The sequence below is a fragment of the Pezoporus flaviventris genome, unplaced genomic scaffold (genome assembly GCF_033815535.1).
Source record: "Pezoporus flaviventris isolate CSIRO_AGI_PZ_B2104156 unplaced genomic scaffold, CSIRO_AGI_Pfla_v1 ptg000040l, whole genome shotgun sequence".
Taxonomy (NCBI): Eukaryota; Metazoa; Chordata; class Aves; order Psittaciformes; family Psittacidae; genus Pezoporus; species Pezoporus flaviventris.
Window position 1 is genome coordinate 1,229,163 of NW_026892588.1, and position 22,872 is coordinate 1,252,034.

The 22,872-nt window shown below is 44.9% G+C and overlaps 2 protein-coding genes across 2 annotated transcripts in view; both read right to left on the reverse strand.

Annotated features, from left to right (window-relative positions):
• PLEKHB2 (pleckstrin homology domain containing B2) overlaps positions 1-22,872 on the reverse strand; it is a 476,827-nt gene that overhangs the window by 353,808 nt on the left and 100,147 nt on the right. The window lies entirely within an intron of this gene.
• On the reverse strand, positions 678-21,825 carry KLHL6 (kelch like family member 6). Its single transcript, XM_061465409.1, has 7 exons — positions 21,459-21,825; positions 16,065-16,230; positions 11,037-11,486; positions 8,479-8,716; positions 4,885-5,087; positions 3,703-3,916; positions 678-1,642 (listed from the first exon to the last, which is right to left on the reverse strand). Exons 1-7 carry the CDS (start codon positions 21,716-21,718, stop codon positions 1,344-1,346), a joined length of 1,830 nt encoding a protein of 609 aa, XP_061321393.1. The 5' UTR covers positions 21,719-21,825; the 3' UTR covers positions 678-1,343.

Genomic DNA, 22,872 nt, shown 5'->3' on the forward strand with positions numbered 1-22,872 from the left:
ATTTGCCCCTTCTGGTACAGCATGTGATGGTCCCAGGAATCAGGCTGGGAACAGTACCTGGAACTATTTTTCTACCCAGCACTGTTCTGACCCTTTGCATTCCAGGAAATCCAACCCCATGAGAAACATCCTGGGAGAGCACTGCCACCCAGTGGGGATGGAGGCACGGATGCGAGCAGCTAGGGACACTGGACTGCACTTGTGTTCAGCGACGGGGAGAGGAAAAAGCCTTGTAGGCAGCACAGTAAACAACCCCAGAATACAGTAAGAGGGAAACTAGGTTTTAGAATCCCAGACTGGCTTGGGTTGGAAGGGACCTTAAAGCTCATCCAGTTCCAACCCCCTGCCACGGGCAGGGACACCTTCCACTAAAGCAGGTTGCTTCAAGCCCCATCCACCCTGGCCTTGAACACTGCCAGGGATGGGGCAGCCACAGCTTCTCTGGGAACCCTGTGCCAGTGCCTCAGCACCCTCACAGGGAAGAATTTCTGCCTAATGTCTACTCTCAGTCTCCACTCTGTCAGTTTAAAACCATTCCCCCTTGTCCCCTCCCTACAGGCCCCAATCCAAAGCCCCTCTCCAGCTTTCTTTAGCCCCTTTAGGCACTGGGAGCTGCTCTAAGGTTTCCCTGGAGCCTTCTCCAGGCTGAACCAGCCGCATTCTGCCAGACTGTCAGGTCTATTTTGGTCTGCTTTATTAGAAAACGGCTACAATGAATGTTCAGTGGAACCAAATTGGTGTTCATTTGTAACAAGGTTTGCAAACCGAGATGAATGGTTTTGGTCACGCAGAACTGAAAAACTAACAAAGTATCTTCAAACAAACAAACAAACCATTTTTAACTTAATCTAAGGTGCCAACCACTGGAAAAAGCACAGCTTTGGAGGAAACTACATTGCATGTCATTGAAGTTACAAATCTTTCGTTCCAAAAGCATCTTCCCTTTTTCACTAGTAGGTGCTGCAAATCCAACTTAACACAATAAATAGCTGAACAAACTTCAGGACCAGGCTGAGCCAGTTCAAGCATGTTTCGGGACAGACAGAGCTGGGAAGTAAATTTTCCAGCTACACATCACATTTCTTTGCCAGATTGGAGGTATTGTGTTGGCAGGAGTAAACTACAGCTGGTCCCTTTGTTTTTCTGTGGAGGGAAGGAATGGAGATAATTTAAGGATATACTGTACAGGGGAAACAAGGGCTGAGCACATATACACATACTCCCCAAAGGACTCCAGTGGCACTATTTCCATCCAATGCTACCTGCAGCTATAAAACCATCACCTTTGCAGTCTGTGCCACAGGGACATGGAAGTATTGAGTTCCTTTGCAGTTCTCCTGCAGTCAGACAGAAACTGCCCCGGGCACAATCCTGCGGTGGGTGTAAGACTTCCTGAGGGTAACACTGCCGTGATGAGACACCCCCCGAGGCAGGACACACTCTTCAGTCAGCTTCTGAGTTTCAGGGTCCCAGCACAGCACTGTTGCAATGACTTCATTCTTTTCGTCTCTGCCGCCAGTGATAAACAGCTTGTTGTTGCAAGGAGAAATCCCACAGCTGGCTCTCTCATGGGTGAACTGGGTCACCAGGCACCATGTGTCCTCCTGGGGGCTGTAGGAGTAGAGCGCTTTCATTGCCCCACCTGGAGAGGAAATGGATCATATGGATACAGATGGTTCATATGGAAATGGTTCATACATATTCCTGTAAGAGGTTTTAATGAAACCACCCACTTCAGCAAGGCTCCATTCCTGACATGTGTAAGAATTATTTATGCCCTAAAGCTAAAAAAAAAGCAAGGTCACAGGATACTGTATTGTTTTGAAAGCCAGATCCTCAGAAGGCCGCTTATTGTTCATAAGGCTGTGGAATTTAAGGCCAAAACAAACCACTGTGGTCACGCAGTGTGAAGCACAGTGCACCCAGCCACAGACCTTTCTCATACCTGCTGCTTTAGAAAAATACAGTCTTGTTCAAAAGAGCTTAGACCACCAAATGTGGTAAGCTGTAGAAATGGATACATGATTTTTACACTGACTCCTCTAACTCCAGTGCCCTTCTGCCTTGGGCTGGCTGTTTTCATACCCCCTTCCTCATTTAGGGGTTTGTCAGATGGAAGCAATACTCTTCTTATGGGTATGCTAAACAGAGAATGACCTTCAGTTTCTCCATGTTTCCCAAATCTGCAGTCATTCTTGAAACCTTTTGTGCACCTTTTCCCATTTTGTGGGGTCTTTTTGTCTTGAAAAATAGCCAATACCTCAATAGTCAAGAAAGGCTGTGGAAATACATTCCCTCCTAAGAGTCCCAACAGCCAAGGGGTTCTTATTCTGAAATTTGCAGGGACTGATGTGTCCTCTATAGCAGCTGTATAGAACAGGGTAGGGAAAACCTTGAAGCCATGGTCTTGTTGATAAGATGTGACAATGCCTGTGATCCTTATCTGCCAGCAAAGGAAGCATTTACGTGTTTAGTTATAGTAAAAGCTGCTGGTTTTGGCAGTACTAGCCCAGTACTTGAAGGATGATCAAGTCATTGTAAGGTGACTTAAGTTCTGTTTCCCAACTGGAGCAGACTGAAAACATACACATTGGTAGTTACAGTGATTCACCTGGCAGTTGGTAATTCATTGGTCTGGGTAATTTGATTGCTTTGGATGCAGTAACCAAATGTTCTTTTATCTTTTAAACTTCAGGTGGGGCTGATTTCTATCCAATTGAACTAGATTTGTCTCTCAGATAGGTAAACAACAGGTTTACTGGTGGATGTTCCTGTCTGAGAGGTGCTGAATGAATGTAGCATGAGTATTGTGTCAATTTTTATCAGGAGTTGTATCAGCTAGACCATAAGTCATGCCTTCTTTTTCTGTCTGTCATCCTGTACACAAAGGGTGAGGTCAAGCCTGTGCTGAGGAGAAGCACAAGGTATTTACACACGTCGAAGTTGCATGCATCTATATATGTGCACACAAATGCAGGTTGTAAATCTCCTGTCAGAACACCATTTATTATTTGATGATACTCTGGTTTTATGCCAACCCTCCCTCAGCACAAGACTGATTATACCACAAGTGATCAATCTCCTGCACAAAGGCTGAGAGAGGGAGGGGAATCTTTTCAGAGTTCATGTTTGGAAACAAATGCTCCTCTTTCCTTCTTTCAATTCTTCGGGTGCCACCTGAAGATGTGTGCAAGCTTCGTCTTCCCTCTACGGTTCAGATCACCACTATTAAACTCTTGTTCTTGCTTGATCTTTGCTTCCAATTCTGACGAATGACTGAACTAACCCCAAGTGTGATCTAGTGAATAGGACAGGGTATCAGTCACTCAGTTGCTCTGCTCCCATGACCTACTCCTACTACTCATATCCCTGTACAAATCCTCCATGCAGTGGGCTGTGTAATGCCCTTTATGTGACATGATGTAGCCATGAGGTCATACCCTTGCTGCTGCTAACCCACCTTTGGATGGCTTTAAGCTGTCTCTGAGCTTGCTCCAGCTTCCCAAGACACCTACCACACTAACAGGGAGTTTGACTTGGTGACTCTTCACTACTGTTTGTGAATGTGCAGGATTTCCTTTCCCCACTAAGCTCAATGAGAAGAACCAGATGACCATTTGATTCATAGTCTGTGGGTAAAACGAACACACAGAAACAAGCCCTCCCATATCTGGAGGGAAGGACCATTAATGCATCACTTACCCACAACATAAATGTGGTCCCGGAAACTTGCAGCATTGATGCATTTGGCTTCTACTGGCATGGCAGCTTTCAGGCTCCATGTGTTGGTCGCAGGGTCGTAGCACTGAGTCTTGTCTGTTGCCAGTTTCCCATTGGGTCCTCCTCCAATCACATAGAGTTTCTTCTTGTAGCTCGCTGCTGCAAAGGAGCTTACATTGACCACGAGGGGAGCGGCCTGTGTTACCATAAAAAATCATTAATAACCGTCTGAAGTAGTCAGACTGATGCCTACATGGTGGGAGCCTGCTGAATTTGAAGTGAGCCATCCCTTTAAGAAGATCAGCAGGGTTCAGAAGATGACATATCTAGGGCTAAGGGATAAGTATGTTTCTGCTTTTTCTTAAGACTGTAAAACCCTTAATAAAAATATTATCTGTTCAAATGCTGTTATTAAATTACATTATCAACAATTCAAAAGCTAGGAAATGTCAAAAACACCCAAAATCTCTTTTACATACTTACGAACATTGAAAAAAAGAACATAAGAAACTTACTGGTTCTGACCTTTTTACTTGTAGCTGTTATTGTTAGATTCCTCTGTGTTGCTTTGCATCCCCTAAAAACTAGGGCTTGTATCTCCCGTTATGATACCTAATCTCATTACTTTCATGGATTATTGGCTGCCTAATACCCTCTTCTCATTGGCTGCCTAATACCCTCTGCTCATTGCCTGAAGTGGAAATGTTTCTTCTTCCACCCTGTTTACCCTGAAACCTGTACTTTCAATTTAAATGTATAATCTATACCTGTATATAATGTACAGGTTGATATATACGTTATATAGATATATAGGTATATAGATATGGTATCAGAGCAGTAGTTTTCAGCCTATGCTCTGGCTCGTATACACTATATTCTTACTGATTTATGGACTACTAACTTTAAAAGCCAACTAAGAAAAGGAAAGTTCGGCATTAGATGTCTCCTAGGCAATGTTTGGCAGGCAATCCTGTGACTTTTACTTTCTGAACGATATGCATTTCTATAGAAAAAGTAGTTAGGTATTTAGTGGTTTTACAGACCAGAAACACATAAAAGAGTTGTACTTGATCCTGTCTTGTTCATTTTTATGGTTCAGAGCCCTGACATTTTCTGATTAAAATGTTCCAGATGAGTACAGTGTTACGTGATGCAGCACCTTACCTCTGACCAGCAGTTATGAAAGGGATCATATGCTTCCATGCTGTTAATTCTCTGCATGCCATCGAACCCACCAATGACATAGACTTTGCCACCCAACACAGCCATTTTATGCCTCCATCGCCCAATATTTAGGTACTCAATTTGTATCCATTTGTTGATGGAAGCGTTGTATTTCCAGACATCATGTTTTGTTTCTTTGCCACCTGCAATGTATGTAACACATGTAAATATGATAGTATAGCTTGTATCTACTAAAAATCTCCGTATGTTTACATGCTAAAATGTTCTCTCACAATAGAAAATACATCATTGGTACTTATTGTTAGCTTCTTCATTCCCTACACAAATGGCCCCTTCTGGGCCTGCCCAGAAGATAAATTCTGTGTTTAGTTTATTGAATAGTGAAGGAAACTGACCAATTTATACAACCAAATATTCAGTAAAGATAAATCACTGTTCCTCACTTTACCAGACCACAACCACTTTCATTTTAATACCAAGTGAATGACCAAACACACACAGCACAGCCATCTGCAGGTGATTGTGGTGCACCAAAAGGGCTTTGCAGAATGCTGCCAAGTCACAAATAAACATAATTTAAACAAGATAGTAGAGGATGCTGCAGGTGGTAGTGCCACATCCCATGAGGACAGGCCTGCACTTGGTAACTGCCAGTTTGTGCAGGGTAGACCCAGTCAGCTGGATCTACCAGAGCTAGTGGTTTACATGGTAAAAGACTTGACTCTGAACTCTAACCAACAGTAGTCCTGCACATCATGTTAGTTTTACTATTCAGCCTTGGGAACATATGGCTGGGCTCTAAATTTTGTACCTTTCCTGCTATTCTCTTTCTCTACTGACTTGGATGTGATTCATATATAGAGTGAAGATCAGAATTGGACCCTGCAAACTTATTCTAGAGCTGACTTGCAAGTGAATCTTTACTGATGCAGAGAGCAGTGTTTTAAACAAGACTTTGGCTTGCATATCATTTTTGGCATAAATGCAATATGAATGGATCCAGTTAAGCCTGAAACCACATTTACAGACTGAGTAGTTTATTCCGTCATCTGCAGCGTGATTAAACATTTGCTTCACTGGTGAATATACTGAAAAGAGAATTCATATTCCATTGAGAAAGTGTCTGCCTTCATTTGTATTCTGTACTGCAGCCAGATCACTGCAAACTGATGGATCTAGTCTCTGGGCCAAACAGCAGACTGAATAGGAGAGAATTAGCATGCTAGAAAAAGTCATTTCTAATGCTTTTGTCTCGGTATTTTTCACATTTACGTGTTGAATTTTATTTGCACTCAAATAGCTGAAGTGGCTGAGGAGTCTGAATGCAGCATTCATGGTTACAATGGGGCTGAGAGACTGCAGGTGTTCCCCTTAACCCTCCTTTGAAATTTCGCTTTCACATGAGCTTGTTCTTTCCTGCACAGGCTGAAACCCTGGTAGGAGCCTGAGCTGGACCAGGCACATCAGGCAGCAGGGAGAGATTTTTGGGACAACTGGAGGCTTGTCTTGTTTCTGTTACATCCCTAGGCCAAAGCTCTTTCTAATTTGAGGAAGAAATGCAACTAAATTAGTAAAAAGAAGAGTGAGTGATAATTCATGTCATTTTCAGTTATGCTACAAATGCAGTGTTTCAAAGCATTTAAACTGGTGGGGGAAATGGTAATCTAAAAGCAGTTATAATCTTGTGCAAAGCATTTTCCTATTTCTCAGATGCTAAAAAGAGCAGGGAAGGTGCCAAACTCTACCAAGACACTGAGGAAGTGAGCACATGGGAGGGGAGATCAATGTAGGAAAGATACAACTCAAGTTAGGAAAGAAGCAGCTCACAGTTGCTACAAGAAAGAAAACAAGAGTAGATGGACATGCAGAAGGAGGCAGATGTTTAATCAGGATTGGGACACTAATTGGTTTATCTGGAAAGAAATGACTAATGACTTTAGTCCCCTCAGACTTTTATTTAGGTGAGAAGGGTGAAAAGGACATTAGGAGAAAGGCTAAGAGGGAATGGGGAGATGGAATCAATGATAGGAAATTAAGCAGAGAAGGAAGAGGAGCTGGCAAGAGCTTCGACTCACCATAGACGGGAAGGTGTTAGCCTGGCCTGAAGGCAGCCTGGATAGACCATAAAAGAAAAGCAGAGAAGAGACACTGGAAAGATGTCAGAAATGAAATGAAGCAAAAAGCCTGTGACCCTGAAAAAGGGGAAGGGGTAAGAGATTAAAGGCAAATGGAAAAGAGACATCTCAACTCTGAAAAAGGGGAAGGGGTAAGAGATTAAAGGCAAATGGAAAAGAGACATCTCAACTCCAGCAAAAAGCTTGTGACTTTGAAAAAGAGGAAAGGGTAAGAGATTAAAGGCAAGTGAAAAAGAGACCTCTCAACTCAAGGGTGTGAATGTGTGAGGGCTGATCCCTACTTGGGATGTTTGACTTAGATTCCCCCCCTACAGCTAACTTTTAGTAGAGGGTCTGCTGGCAGAGTAAAAAGAAATTCCCTATGATGGGCTGAAAGGAAAAACCTCTTTTATTCATAACTAAGGAAGGAATAATCTAATTCTTATCCCAGGATAAAGATTTAATAACCTTTAGATTGGAATGAGGTAATAAAAATACTTGGATTCCCAAAAGAAAGAATGCCACAGAAGATATATGAATAAAGGCAATAGACCACTATTCATACTTTAGCAGAGCATTCACACTTGGCACTCCTTCCTCCTTTCTACTCTCTTGTTTTAAGTCAGCATAGAATCTGGTAGATGATTTTGCAGGGAAAATACCCTGCCCAAGGAGGCACTGCTCTCTATCATTGTCTTTGACGTGACAGGGATTGAAAGCTTGTTGTCACTTTTCCTCTGGAAGGAGCTCATCAAACTTGTTTTTGACAGGCCATCAAAACCAGCTGTCAAACTGACTGTCAGTTGTGCATTTAACCTTTTTGATTGTCAAAGTAAAAACGTAGCTGCAGGACCAAACCCCTACATAGAACTCAACTACAGTTGTGTGGGAAATCCTGCAAGTGGGATGTTCAGACCCATGGGGTTTCATCCAGCTTTGACAGCTAACATTGCCATTAGCAAGTGGGCACTTCCAGAGTCCTGCCTGATGGCTTTTGAAGTGCTCCTTAAAGTGCAGTTTTTAGGTAGCAGCCAAACAGCAGTGACGGTTCCCTGCATGTTCTTGACTGATTCTTGCAGAATGAGTCAGATTCTGGCAGTCTTTTGCTTATCCATGTGGAGCTGCAAATGGACTTGTTACATGAAGATGCTGGAGCAATTATTCTTCATTTTATGTTGGGTAAGCACAGGGTCACTGAGTGCTTTAGGGTGCCACACCCAACTAGCCATGCATATAGATTAATATGGTTTGAAAAGGAATCCTGTGCTGAGACCAAGGCTAAGCAGTATTCAGGCACATCCAAGTGCTTCCCTGGAGCCTGTTCAAAGCCAAAGCATTGGGAACACTTCTAGTGCTTAATTCTCCTAAAGCTGCTTTGAGTATGATCTCAATAAAAGCTGGAAGCAATTGTTGAGAACCCCTTGCTCCCCTCTTCCACTCCCAAAGCCTTGTTCCTTACCCGAAATGTAGACTTCGTTTTTTAGGGTAATGCATGCAAACTCCACCCATTTCTTAGTCTCGTTCTCCATCTCCTGCTCTGTGGTTGGTAATTTTGCTACTTCCAGGCGGCTTCGCCTCAAAGGATCCAGGCAAGTCACTTCTGCTACAAACTTCTCATCTTTCGTACAGCCCCCTATGATCATAAACACCTCAGACTGGAACTCGTGCATCCTGGGCTTGGTTCTTTCTGTAATAATCTAAATGCAAGTGAGACAGGGTGAGTACACAGAGCACTTACACCTGCAATTACAGAAAGGTCTGGTGATCTTTCTTCTGATTACTTCCTTTGCGAATCACGACTGGCTTACATCACCTCAGCCAATTATCAAATGTTTTCTAAGTTCAAAGCCTGGAAAGCATCCTAGCAGCATTCAGTAGAGGTTGCTGTATCCTTCTTTCAGTAGGATTTCTCCAACACTGGACTCGATTGCTTGTGCCTACCCACTAGGACCCTTTCAGATCCTCTTGGGAGTTCCCAGGGTGGCACCATAGCTATGAAGCTGAGCGGTAGTGACAAGGCTGGGTGCATGTAAAACAGGTGAAAAGGACAGGGTTCGTTTGGGCTGACAGAGTAAGGGCAAGGTAGGAGGGCCCCAAGATTTGTGTATGGCCTGACAAGTTTGGAGAGGGCAAGGCTGCAGGTAGCACTAGCAGAAAACAAGCACTCTCGTTATTTGTCCTGCAGGGATATGTTGAAGTCTCAAAGCAGTGACAATTCTCAACTGTGGTTTGGGGTTTTGTTTTATTTGTTTCTTTGTTTATAATCCTTATTTTTAAGGCCAAATTAGAAGAATTGCTTAAAGCCAGGCTCTGAAACATGGTCTAATTTACTGCCTGTTGGCTCAGTTTATTTATCAGGTCTTTGTTTCAGGGACACAGGAATAAGTCAGTTCCTGGGTAGATGTGCACCAGGAGCAAAGAATGCAGGGGGTGCTTGGAAACTTGTGTTCTGTTTTGAGCAAATACTTGCAAGCAAATGGAAACAAGTGCATTAGTGTCCCAATGTATGCTGGCTTTATGCTGAAGGACAGAAGGAATAACCTTCTTTATCTTCCCCCACACCCCATACTGGAAGAAATGCAATGTAAAAGGCATGGGGAGCACATCAAGTTGTTCCTCTGCTTATGCTGTACCACTGGGCATTTGCCAGTTTTCAGACCCCCAAAGTCTGGTGGGAGAGGTCTGCACTTCACTGCAGAAATTACAGTTGCCATTGGCTTGCCCCAGAGAAGCAGTTTGTGGACCCACAGATTAAACGCTGCAACAGTACCAGCTTGCTTAAAGTTTTACTCCTTTTTCTACTTTTAACATGTTTCTATAAATGGACATAATATATCTGTATTAACAAATATTATTTACACAGACATTAATCTTGCATTTTCCCTATGTTTAGCAAATTCTTAGGCAATAAAAACCCCAAAACCTTTGTCTCGGAAGTTGCCAGGTTTCAGAGTTCTGTTTTTAACCCATCTGTCACCATTGCAAGGCATCAGCCCCCTTGAAGGTGAGTGTCATGAGTGTTCAGCCCTGAGCAACACTCCCTTTATCTACCCCACTTGGACCTGACGGTGCTGCTGAGTAGGGCAAGGCTTCCCCAAGAAGTTCCCACCAGACTGGCCCAGGTCAGTACATCATGTACTGTCTTACACAGTCACCAGCACAAAGAGCCCTCAGTCTCTGCCTCCTGCCAGTGACACATCCAGTGTTAGTGACAGATGCACCACATGCTCCTGAGACCTCCTGCCTTCCTCTGGCTCTCTGACTGAGGAGGCACATAGGTTTCCTCACTTGCACACATACCTTTGTTCCTGTTGTGAAATCTGACCTCTGGTGGCTCTCCCCTCTACCCCATATTTTGGGCCAGGATATGTGACTGATACCCAACTTTCCAAAGAGGATGGGCATTTGAAGAAGTGGAGACCCACCACAGCCTACCTTGAGCAGGCAGGACAAAACTTGACTGGATGTCAGGGTGAACCTGTCTCTTTGGGTGCAGGGACCTCTGCAAATGAGGAAGAAAGGCAGACCTCTCCTCTGGGAAGAGACTGTCTTCTTCAAGAGAGTTTCTCTCTTCCCCCCCCCCCATGCGTAACAGATGGAGATGTTACATATTCAGATTGAAAGAGTCATTACAGATTGTGGTGGAGTTTAATGGGAAACTTACTCGTCCTCTCTTAGGCTTGAAATAATAGCTAAGAGAGCAAGGTGTCAGGAGTAACGTTGTTTGCCTTTTTACTAGGATAGTCACCTGGCATCTTTCACTGTGCATATGAAAGCTTGAGCTCGTATGTTCATAAAGCAGTACACTTTAAAACAACCTTCCAAAAGCTTTTCTAAACTCTCTAAACCAGCAAGATAACTGGTGAGGCCCACCTGTACTTCTCAGTAGCACCACTTAGTGAAACTTCAGCGTGAATACCTTTTTCTGCCTCATGGTACTGCTCCTTCCGATGGGATTTTCAAGCGGAAGCACGAGACATTTAGAAAGAGCAGCACTTACCTTCCTTTTTTACTCACCTCATTGCCTGACAGATGGTACATTCTTGCTTCCTGGAGCAAAGGAAAGACATCTGGACACTGTCTGATGAGTTGGTCAGCTTCAACCGTCTCTACGAAATACCAGGGGTCCAGGAGGGGCAGGCGGACATTCTCCAGAACACAGGGCAGGAGAGGAAGCCTTTCTGACTCCTTGTAACGAACCCAGTTCATTACGGTTTCGAACACTTGTGCCTCTTCTGTGACATAGAGGTCATCACTCTTCAGTGTGCTGCAGAGGATGTCAGCCGGCAGCTCCAGGAACTCCTCGTAGTTCAGGACCTGGGTGAAGTTCTGAATGATGTAGCTCTGCACTTGCTGCTTCAGGCTGTGCAGGGAGTGCGCATCAGCCAGCCTTAGGATGCCAACACAGTTCTCCGGCTGGAGGGCTTCCGTGAGAAAACTGGCACAAGCATCTACCATGCGAAGGAACTGTGGGCAGAAAAAGCATGTACAAGCACAGAGTGATTACTGGTATGACCATGTCACAGGAGAGCTGGGTCCCAACCAGCCATCTGCACTGCAGCACATGAAATCAGTCATATGAGGACAGGTATCACCCAGAATCTGAAGTCTGAAGTTAAAATGTCTTCTACCCACAGTTTTATTCTCCCTCTGCACCCATATTATTCATTTTCCTGTCTCTTGCAGGACAGCTGACCTGTGACGTTCATGAATTTTACTTTATTTCACAGAAGTAAAGGGTTTTCTACTGTTCCACTTCCCTCCATGAGATCTCAAAGTACTAACAACCATGGAATTACAAAGCACAGATAAGGCCCCCAGACGTGAGATGTGCTTTCCCTGCTTTATCTTGCATGTCAGCTTGTATCAGCTAGGAGGGTGTCTAGTTTTGGAGTTGTCCAGCAAGTTTCTGTTGGGGGGAGGCCTTTGGAGGTTTTAGTGACCTTTGTGGTCCTTGTCATCACCATTGGTTGAAACAAACACAGATGTGCATTTTACACACCAGGTCTGCTTAATCAAAGAACTTGCCATGTTTGCAGTGTTCAACAGGTCATTGCAACCACTCTCATTAATTTGCTTGGCAGAATAGCTGCACCTGAGGATCCCAACTGTGCAGATCCTGGACCACGGATGTCTGGGGGCATTTGCCATGACCTACAATGTGAGCTGGGTTGCTGGTGATTATTCAGGAACTGGGAACCAGTTTGAGGTAGAACTGATAAATTACAGTACTTCATCCTTGGCTTTCTGTCCCCTGTGTGTGTATAAGTATTTCAGGTTGATTTTGCCACTGAGCAGTGCAAACAGCAACATAGAGACAGATGGGTCAGAACTGATACTGTGCCTTTCCGTCCATGTTTATTTGCATCCTTTCTTCCATCCAGCGTCAGCAAACAAACCGTTTCAACTCATTCTGCCCCACTGGGGAAAGTTGCACAACACTGATTTAGGGGCAAGGAGGAAGCGAAACAGTTTTGAGCACTGTCCTATGTAGATTTGTTTCAGTAATTAGGGTAGAACTTTCCAGACCCGTCAAGTGTGACGTTGACACATTTAGACTGTTTACCAGAGCTGAGTGATCGCAGACTCTGCACACAGACTACCTGGTTCCTGTTTTACATTTAGATGTGGTCAAGGGTTTAGAGAAATGCAACTGCCTGATGATCAAGGGTATGAGAAGGTCTCACAACACGTTACTGCTGTTGTGATATAAATAAGTCAGTGGCATGCTGTGGCACTGCAGCAGACCTCAGTGCCTGCCCCATTCACAGTGCCTGTCCTCTGAGCTAGCACAAGGCTAACACTTTGAACCTAACAGCATATTTCTCAAGGATCTGGAAGCACTTTTCCAATACAGGGTAGCCCTGAGAGCTCAGGCAGGTTAAGCCCTTTAAAAGTTGGCAGTACCTAGATGCAATCTGGGATTTACCAAGGACACTCATCAAGTCAGCCACAGGTCCAGGAATAGACCCCAAACCAACGTTCTCGCCTTCCTACAACGCCGCCACTGCAGAGTGCTCTTGTTATTTATACATGGCTTGCTAAGAGTATACTCACGAGGTGAGAGCAGAGTTTTCTCCCATGCAGTGCACACTGGTCTAACAGCCACGCAGGCCCCACTGACCACGCTGGGGAACTGTGTTTGTGGCTAGATGAATGTGGAACTGCAAGGTGTGGGTGTAAGGAGCGATTCCCACCAAGGGCTTAATCAGAGAGCTTGGACCGCTCAGGATCGTGTCAAAGCAGGACTTTCCCTGGTTGCTGCTCCCCATCCCCGTGCTGTGCACTCACCCCAGCGCTCCCTTCATTTAGAGACAAAACTCCCCCAGGTTTCCTGGTCATGCTTCAGTCGGTCCCATGAGAGCAGGTGACTCAGGAGAGCACCCTGATACCCCTGAGCCTCTGCGTCATCGGCTGATTATTCTTTGCAGAGCTCTAAATTTTCTTCCTTCCCTTCTGCAAGTACCCATCCCAGTGCCATTTCAGGCATTTTAAAAGCCATGTTCCCCTGGAACAGTTTCTCTATTAACTGCTTCCTTCTCCTGGCACCCACTTGAACCCAGATTCGTACTTGCTAGAGACATCCCCTATGCTTACTTGGCCTCCACTTAGCCTTTTCTCTGAATGATAAAATTTATTCATAGGATCATACAGTCAACTAGATTGGTAAAGACCTTTAGGACCATCAACCAAACCAATCTAAGTCTTTGCTTGTCCAGTGTTGATTCAACTATCCAGTATAAGCAGTGCCAGCAGCCCTGCCTCCTGCTATAACCTTGTAAGAAAGGGAAGGGGACAGTGCATCCCAAGGGCACTCCACAGCAGACAGCTGGGCAGAGAAGGGGCACAGCAGCTCTTGCAGGGTGGCTTTTTAGGAGCTGACAGCTTTCTAAGTCTTTGAACCCATCTCTGACCTGGAGCTGCCCAGAAGCCCTTCATGAGCAAATGACATCTTCTTGGTTGGCATGGCTGGCACTGTGCAGGGCTGCAACAGAACTAAGCACTGTCCTGCTACAGCCACTCTGGTCGTCCTCTGCTGAGTGGCTGTAGGATGGTTTTCAGGTAACTGGCAAGGTATTTTCCCTATAGTCCCTGGTTCAGGAAAACACATTGGTGGAAAGCACTTTGGAGGTTGCAGAGGGGCTGGATCCGAGGTGGTCACCAGCCTCGCAGGTGTGGTGGCTGAGGAGCCACCAGCCCAGACAGAGGAGATGACTGTTGAACTCATGCTGCAACTGTGCTCTAGGTGGAAAAGTATGTGTCTGGGTCACTTCAGGGTGAGGCTTAGCTGTTCAGCAGCTCCCTGTTCCAAACCTGCCTCCCCAGGAGACAACATTCTCTGTGCACAAAGCACGGTGATAGAGACTTCTGCTCTCTCTCAATAGCCTTCTACTTCTGGCTGCTGTCAGTTTTGGGTGCATTTGGTCAAAACTCATTGGAAGGGGCTAAGAAAAGGCATAATTATATAAAACCTCTTCAAAAACAGTTCCGAAAGTGTAGTATCTATGTTGGAATATCTAGAACTTGGCAAGTTACTTCTTTTGTGGTACTTTGTCAAGCCTGAGAGATTGAAAAGAGGCACTGCCGAAAATTGCTGCTAGTCAGATATAACTGTTCTATTTGGAATGTGGTTTTCTCCCATGTCATTAATTGGAAAGGAACGAATTTCCCAGACAGAAAATGTTATAGTAAATTTCAGAATTAATCTTTTCAGCTGTTGATACATTGAAATGAAACATTTGACACTTTCAGCTGTTTCTGTTTGTTCATCAGCATAAATAGTAGAGACAAGCTGGCAAAACACTAGAAGGTACTAAGTCTTCTTTTACACAAAACACGTTTTCAGCCAAGTATCTCACCCGTGTTGTATAGTGTGAAGGCTTTAAGGCCTTCTAAATCTCGACAGTATCCAAGATGGTTGCTGTAAGACTTGGGATGGCTGCTTTTAGTTGAACATTCCTGGTTTTCTAGGTTTTTGTAGCTTACTCTTGCTCATGGCACCCTTACAAATGTATCATTGCTTTAACAGTGTTTGATAGTTTTCTTTAAGCACCAGCCTTGGGAATCAAATTTAATTTAAATGACAAATCGGGAAGATAAATGACAAAATGTAAGTTTATACTTTGATGGCTTCAGAAAACAAAACAAAACCACAAGGAATGATCCTAAGGAAATAAGGTTCAGAAGAAAACAAAAATGTTCTGAAAATGAGCCAGAAGTAACCTCTGAGTGCTACCAGTTACTGTTCTGCTTGAAGATGTCAGTCAGTTACTGCATGCTGGCCCCAGGCGACATGAAAGCAGCACCATCTTTTCTGAGTTACCTTGGGGAGCACTTTGTGAATACTTTCCCTTCTCTCCATGCAAGTACCAGCTCCCATTACCCCAAAAGCCACAGGTTCATTTCAGAGCAAAGCCTCATGTGTAAGGTTCAAGAATCTGAAGTTCCCATTAAGCTGCGATGATGGAGTGAGGTGTTTCTTGCCCTCTGTAATGAAAAGACTGGACACACATACATACATTGACACCTGGCAGGTTGTGCTGGTTGCAATCTGTTAGCAATTTGCAGCTTTGTACCAGGGACTGTAATTTGGTAGACCTCACCGGTGATTTACAGGGCACGTGAATACCTCATGGACCAAAGGCTGAGTAACACTGATTAAGTCTGACTTCCCACAAAGTCCCAGGTCATGACTAAGACCCTTTACATCAAGAGCCGTACAAAGGAGGATGCTAACTTTGGCTCCTGACCCTCCATCTCAAGGCGATAGAGAGAGAGAGACCAAGTCAGCTTCCTGCTCTGGCCAGCCATGCCAGCCACAATACACTAACTCTTCTGGCCTGGAGTGTGACCAGCCTTTGCAGGCTGACCTGAACCTTATGGAGCACTGTCCCAGCATCACAACCCTTTGTACCACAGTGTAAGTATGAGGCAAAATGCTTTCAGAACCCATGAAATCGGAGAGGTTTGCAGTGTGTGAGCCAGGGTAAGACATGGTGTTGCCAGAGCAACAAGACTGGATCCTTGCATTTGCATTATCTGTACCTGAAAGAGGCTGGCAGCTTCCAGGACTTTCTGTACATTTTGCTTTGTGATGAGCATCTTGCTGGTGTAGGTGTAGTCCAAGAGTATATTCATGGTTTCTGCATCAACTCCTTTAAGTATGATCTTTTCTTCATATTTCTCTCTTAAATCATTGCAGAACATGGCTCTGAAAATAAAAACGTTTATCTTTTACATATCCCAGCCAGGATGAGGCATTCTGGAAACATTTGGTTGTATAGATTTCAACACAGAATACTCTGATTTTATGCAATTATTAGTCCTGTAGCAAAGTAACAAAGCAAATCCTTTTGTCACTTTTGTACCTCTTTACTCATGAGTTTCATAAGACATACACACATGATGGATACCCCAGAGCTGAGCCCTACAGTAGACCTGGAGCTCCATGGAAGCAACAGGCACCTGGAACCATTCGCAGGTGGTGCTCTGTATTGCAGAGCAGTTGTGATGTCTAACCTGCTGGCCTCTTACACTCTTTCTCTTTCTAGGCCCAGCTCATTAACCCCAAACCTTCAAGCTGCTGGCATTCTCCATACCTTAACACTTAGCACATGTACTTCATAACCCTTAGCCAAGTCAATACCCCTGTGTTTCCAAGCTTCAGAATGCTGCTTAGGCTGACCCTGAGGGCTGTACCAGATGCACATGTGTGATAGCCTCACCCCTAAGCTTCCCAGCATATCTTTGACCCCATTAATACAAGGGATGGGCCAGGAGAGAACGGCTTATGGATTTTCGTCTAATTAAGAGTCTGACTTTTCCTCTGCTGAAGTTTGGGAGCGTCTGCTTGGCTTGTAGAGTTGGTACCTCTTGGCTAGAAAAGTACTTGAATAATCATTAATTGGAACCACTGTTAGCCAGAATGCAGTGATTTAATGAATGTTTATGCCACCTCTTCTTTGGTGGATAATACTGTACTTGAAAGGCAGTTGCCAGTTTGGCACTAGTCAGATATTTCGTGGGGGATAGAAATCAGAAATGTTTCTAAGAGCCATTTAAATACACTTTACATTGTGATAGCTGTGAGGTGAACACACATATCTTCATCTGCATTTCCAGTGCACAGCTGTAAGTATTTCTTTTAATGCTTTTGTTCTTATTTAAGAATTTGATTGCTCCCATCTTGTTCACTGCAGAGAGTGAGATTTTACATCATTTGGAATCTGGCCAAACAGATTAGGATCACGTTGGGTCCACTTGTAACTTGTGGAAAACATGTGCAGATCTAAAGTGTAATTAGAAGTGCTCTTTATCCTACATACCAAACCCTTCTTTATTAGTCATGTACAATGTTGACAGGACAGTGCAATCTGGGAAGTGGCTGGAGGTCCAAAGTCTTAGGCCATGCTTTTCTTGTAAAAGCGGTGCCAGAATGAAGCTGTCTGATTGACACATCTTCCTGGAACCAAGATGTAAACAGTTTTGATTGCTAAGTAGTTAGGCATGGTGAATGGCAAATGGATGGAAGATACCAGCTGCTCGTTGCTCTAAGAGCTACCTCTTCCTTGCCTCAGCAAAGATTTCATAGCAAGAGAGAGGCAGTATTAGTTATCACAATGTAGAAAACTGATATAGATATCTCCGTATCTGTTGGATAAAAAGACCTAACTTTTAAGCAGGAAACTTGGGCAGAGAAGTTCCTTGCCAGAAAAGATGTTCAGCTGGAATTCTTATTTTCCCTTCACGCATCTCAGCCGATGGAAGGTTTCTGATTCACTTCCCATTGGGAATGGGGCTTCAACCCACAGAGAGGAAGGTTTGTACAGAACAGCCCTTTCAGTTGCATAGGATTGATAAGTGCCAAATGCTTCATCTGAATGAGAAATAGGCCGTTGTAGGATGCAGGTGTTATCTGCTCTTAGTTCTTTTATCTCTTAAACTGGTGACCCCAGTCATGTATTTAACCATCCCTGTCAGGGAGTTGAGAGCTCTCACTTCAGGCCTGCAAGCCAGAGATACCATTACTGAGAGATCAGTTTGATGGAGATCAGTTAGAGATATCCAGTGTTTTACCATCGCAAGGCTGCTCAAAAACCAGCCTTGGGGTTCTGGTGGAGGCTTTCCACAGGGGTCTTGTCAAAGTGCTTTCACTTATCTGTTTCCTAATCTGTGAACCTGTGTTAGAGCTGTCATCCACTCCTGATCTCACAGGGTCTGGATTTCTGTAACAGGGCTGCAGCCTGCAGAAATCAGACACCCAGAGCACTGTGCTCTCCCAGCAGCACTCCTCTCTAGAAGGTGGGAGCGCTGAGTAGGGCCAGTCCTGTCCAAGGAGAGCTGACTCCTGTAGTGGCCTGCCTTCTGCTCAGATGGAGCGAACTTATTCCTACCCTGTGTGCTGATGGGAAGGAACACCGTGACATCTCTCAGGACTGATCAGGCTGAACTTCTTTCCTAGGGATTAAAATGCTGCTTCTCACCATTTCTGGACTTACCCAGAGAGGTGTGTGATTATTTTCTCTGGGACTCAAAAGTCCTTCAGATGTGGCTACTAATTCTGTTTTCTGTTTCCATGGTTCCTGTCCCTGTGTAATTCTAAACTAAACCTTTGAACCAGCATTTGCTCTTAAGAGATGCAGATCTGAAGTGAGGGCCTAGGGCCAAACTTAGATACCTGAAAATGAACAAATTTAGAAAAAGCAGGGAGAAACTTCAATTAAATAAGTGAGGGGTTGCAGTTTGTAAAGCACTTTTTAAGCACTCACCCACACTGGAGTGCCTGTGCTTGGAATTATGAACCTGACTTCAACCGACCATCCTGCAGTTTGAGGATGCTCTGGGAAATACGGCTTCAACCTCTCCCAGCCCCATTTTCCCACTACTTTGGGCAGTGTAGGAGTAAAGAACTTCACCTTGGTCAGCTTGTATCTGTCTGCTTTGTTGCCTTCATCCAGGTAACTGCTTTTATGTCTGGAGATGCAGGGTGTGTCAGAAGTACTCGTCTATCTACTCTCAAGCAGTGCTGAAGGAAGGATGTAAGAAGGACATGGAACTGTTGGAGTAAGTCCAGGCCATGAGGATGATGAGGGCTGGAGCACCTCTGTATGAAGACAGGATGAGAAAGCTGGGTGCATGGCGACCTTAGAGCAGCTTCCAGTATCTGAAGGGGGCCTACAAGGGTGCTGGGGAGGGACTCTTCATCAGGGACTGTCACGATAGGACAAGGGGTGATGGGTTCAAACTTAAACAGGGGAGATTTAGGTTGGATATAAGGAGGAAGTTCTTTCCTGAACTGAGAGGGGTGAGGCCCTGGCACAGGTTGCCCAGAGAAGCTGTGGCTGCCCCATCCCTGGCAGTGTTCAAGGCCAGGTTGGACAGGGCTTGGAGCAACCTGGTCTAATGGAAGGAGTCCCTGTCTGTGGCAGGGGTTTGGAACTGGATGAGCTTTAAGGTCCCTTCCAACACACACCCATCTGGGATTTTAGGACTAGAAGGTGATAACTTTGTTTAACTGTGTTTAAGTCAGCTGCTTGCATTATGGCACCCAGCACTCAGGAAGGGGGTTGTGTAACATGCTGTTGCAGGGCAATGAAGCCCATGACGCACAGCGTTCCTCTGCATTGCTCCCATGCATGGGTGTTGGAGTCCCTGTAACGGCATGGGAAGTACTCATGGGAACAGTGTGATTTAAGAATTTCTTCTTTCTTTGGGCCCATGCAGCTTCTAGTGAATTACAGTGAGATGAAACAAGCCGCTTTGTGAGTAGCAGAACTAGAGCAGCTCAGTTCCCTGCAGACTTGTGTCCTCCTTTCCCTCTTCACAGTAACCTCAGCTTCCCCTTCCTGAGCCCTCCATTCTCGCTCGCTATTCCTCTCACACACATTTCGCTGTCCCTCTCAGGACACTCAGCTCTGTGCTTTGGCTGGTTCTGGGCGCTGCATGTGTATGTGTTGGCAGCCCAGGACGTGGTGCTCCTTACCCAGCTGAGCACCACAGGGTCTCAGTCCTGGCATCTCTCCTCTGCCTCCCTGCAGATTTCCGTCAAGCTTTTAAAGGTCTGAAGATTTGATTTTGAAGAGTTTGGGATTTTCACCCTTTGCCAAACATGATGGAAATTAACCCAAAGAGTTGTGACAAGAGGCACTAACAGGCAGAAAACGTGATATAATAAATCTCAACTCATGGAGCAGGTAGGCAGACCCCTAGTACATGTGCAACTGCCTTGGGATGAGATTCCCTCCATCCAGGTATCCCCCTTCCTTTTTAAAGGATGTAGCTCAGGGCTCAGTGAAAAAATGGCCAACAGCAGTTATCAGAAAGCTGTCTTGCCTGTCTTAAACTGCTGAAGTCCCTTCTGACTGCAGCACCTCAGCGGAAAAGGAATTGTTTCTTTCTTTTGTTCAAGTATCATTATGGCAATTCTGATTGTAATTTGCATCTGCTCTCCTTCCTGCACAGCAGTGCTGGTAAGAAATATTTGGGCATCTCTGCTTTTAGTTGCACATTCTCACATGTGCAGTATATCTAGTCTAGCTTTGGAAGTAACACCTATCTCCATATATTCACAGAGATTATTATGAGATGATAAAAGCAGAGCTTTTCTCCCAGGCACTACCAGCAAACTTACTAGACTCCATTGAAATTAGCTTTCTGCTCGTGTCACAAGTGGTCACAGGTTCTTTTTTCTCGTGTTTCCTCTGTAGCTCTTCAGTCATCTGACCACTTTAGCAGTTAAAAAACATCACAGCCATGCAAATGGAATTGCCTAAATGGTAATGGAAGATCTGTGTTGAAAATGATATCAAGTTCCTCTGCCTGTCTAAAATTTGTTCTTGCTGGCCAGTGGTCTCAGAATATTGTAATAATACTGAATTAAAAACACAAGAAGATGAAAAGGAGAGTGTTAAAAGGTAAAACTGCCTTCAAGGAGGTATTTCCCATTGCGATTGCTCTTCAGAAACCCTAGGAAAGATGGAAAATTCCTTCTCTTTCCTCCTCAATAATTTTATGCAATCCATATTTTTACCACAGAATGGCAATCGGTTTATCAGGTTTCACAAACCCGCTCCTATCTCAATTAAAACATTGTGTGATCTGAATGAATCTCTTTGCCTGAACCCCAAACAGACAATACCAGGGGCTACAGATACCTGGTAACAAGACTATTTTCTCACCCACTTGTCTGCCAGCCATTCTCTGTTTCTTTGATTGCCTCCAGTGGATGTGCTGAGTGCTGGTATCAGAACTCTGGCAAATCCACAACTTGGCACCTGCCTTATTTAAGCCTCCAACTTTTAAAGAGCTGAAAGGTGTAAGGCATTCCATATTTGTAGAGTATAGCACCCGGTTTGCGCTCCTTGGAGATCTACATTTCCAGCCTAAGAAGTAAAGTAAAACCCCAGTCACATTGTCGGGTTTGTTTCTTACATGCCTTACCTGAAATAATTGCTTGCTGCCGCAAGGACCACTCGGTGACAGGAGAATTCCCTGCTGTCCACACACAGGATGACATCGGTAAGGGAATTTTCAAGCCGAAGGTTCTCCAGGCCATTCTGGAGCACCAGCGAGAGACCCGTATCATCAAACTTGACCTTTTCACCACTCGAGACTTCCACCAGGGCCCCCATTTTCGTCGAACACTCATTGTCCAAAGAGATCTCGGGCTCCTCAGAGCTCTTCTCCAGCGTGTCCCCCATTCTCTGGCCGGCACTGTCTCATTCTGTTGGTGCTTCAATCTAAAAAGAGCTCCTAAGCTTCAGACAAGTCACACTGCAGAAGTTGGGCGGATTTCCTGTCCAGAGGTCTCTGCTTATCTATAGCTGTCACACACACATAACAGGAAGCCTTGCACTTTCTCATCCTGTTAACACAAACAAAGGCTGGGTTTTTTCAGTGAATTTCAGGCAGTATCAACGTGTTTAGAAAGGACTTAAGATGCCTCTGGATGTGAGATGATTACAAGTGACAGGGAAGGCCTGCTTCCCTCCCTCAAGCCAGTTCCCTGGCTGTTATCCGGATCTGCTGGTTGTAGTGATGGGTGCACCATGCAGCCATCGAGGCAGACTGGGCTGCTAGGAGAAAGGGGGTATTATTTTAAATGTATTTTTCCAGGTATGTGATGATTCAACACTGAGCTGGTTCGGGGTTTGGGTTTGGTTTTTAATACTATGCTCACATATTCAGAAAGCCCTCCAAGTGGCTGTTTCTGTCCCTCATAGCATATTAGCTGACAAACACTGGATGGCTTTTCTTTAAGGCAACTTTCACATAACACTCTCCAGGCCATGGAGCGGCATCAAAGTTCTTGCAGCTGATGGTCTTCAGGCCACAGTGCTAGGTACAGTGATGTCCTGCATGGATCCACGCCATAAACTCTGGCTAATAATGGAAGCTAAAGGAGAGAGCTTAGGGAACGGTGGGGATGCTGCAGGTGTGGACCCTCCAGCAGGACAGGAGCACACAGAGCACAGGGCTGAAGACTTCACTGTCACCTGGGACTGAACAGGATCTACTTGGACCTCACCTAGATGAGAAGCTGACCCAAGCTGACTGAGATAATAACCCACACAGCCTATTGAAAGTAATAGAGTAGATCCCCTGGCTTGCTTAGGAAACTCTCAATGCTGCTGGGTTAGAGAAGCACACCCCCTCTCTCCCCTTGAGAGGAATGCAGGGCTAACCTCTAACCTTGGTAGCTTGAGTGCTAAGCAACCTTGCCTTTGTGATACTTCTTGGAATCCTCATTTGGCCAGTCCTCATAGGTGTGTTGTGTGTTTGGTTTGCTTTTGTCTCCAGCTTGCATAGCTGAACTCACAGTGTTATGGGAAACTTGCCTTAGAGGAGGGAGGTG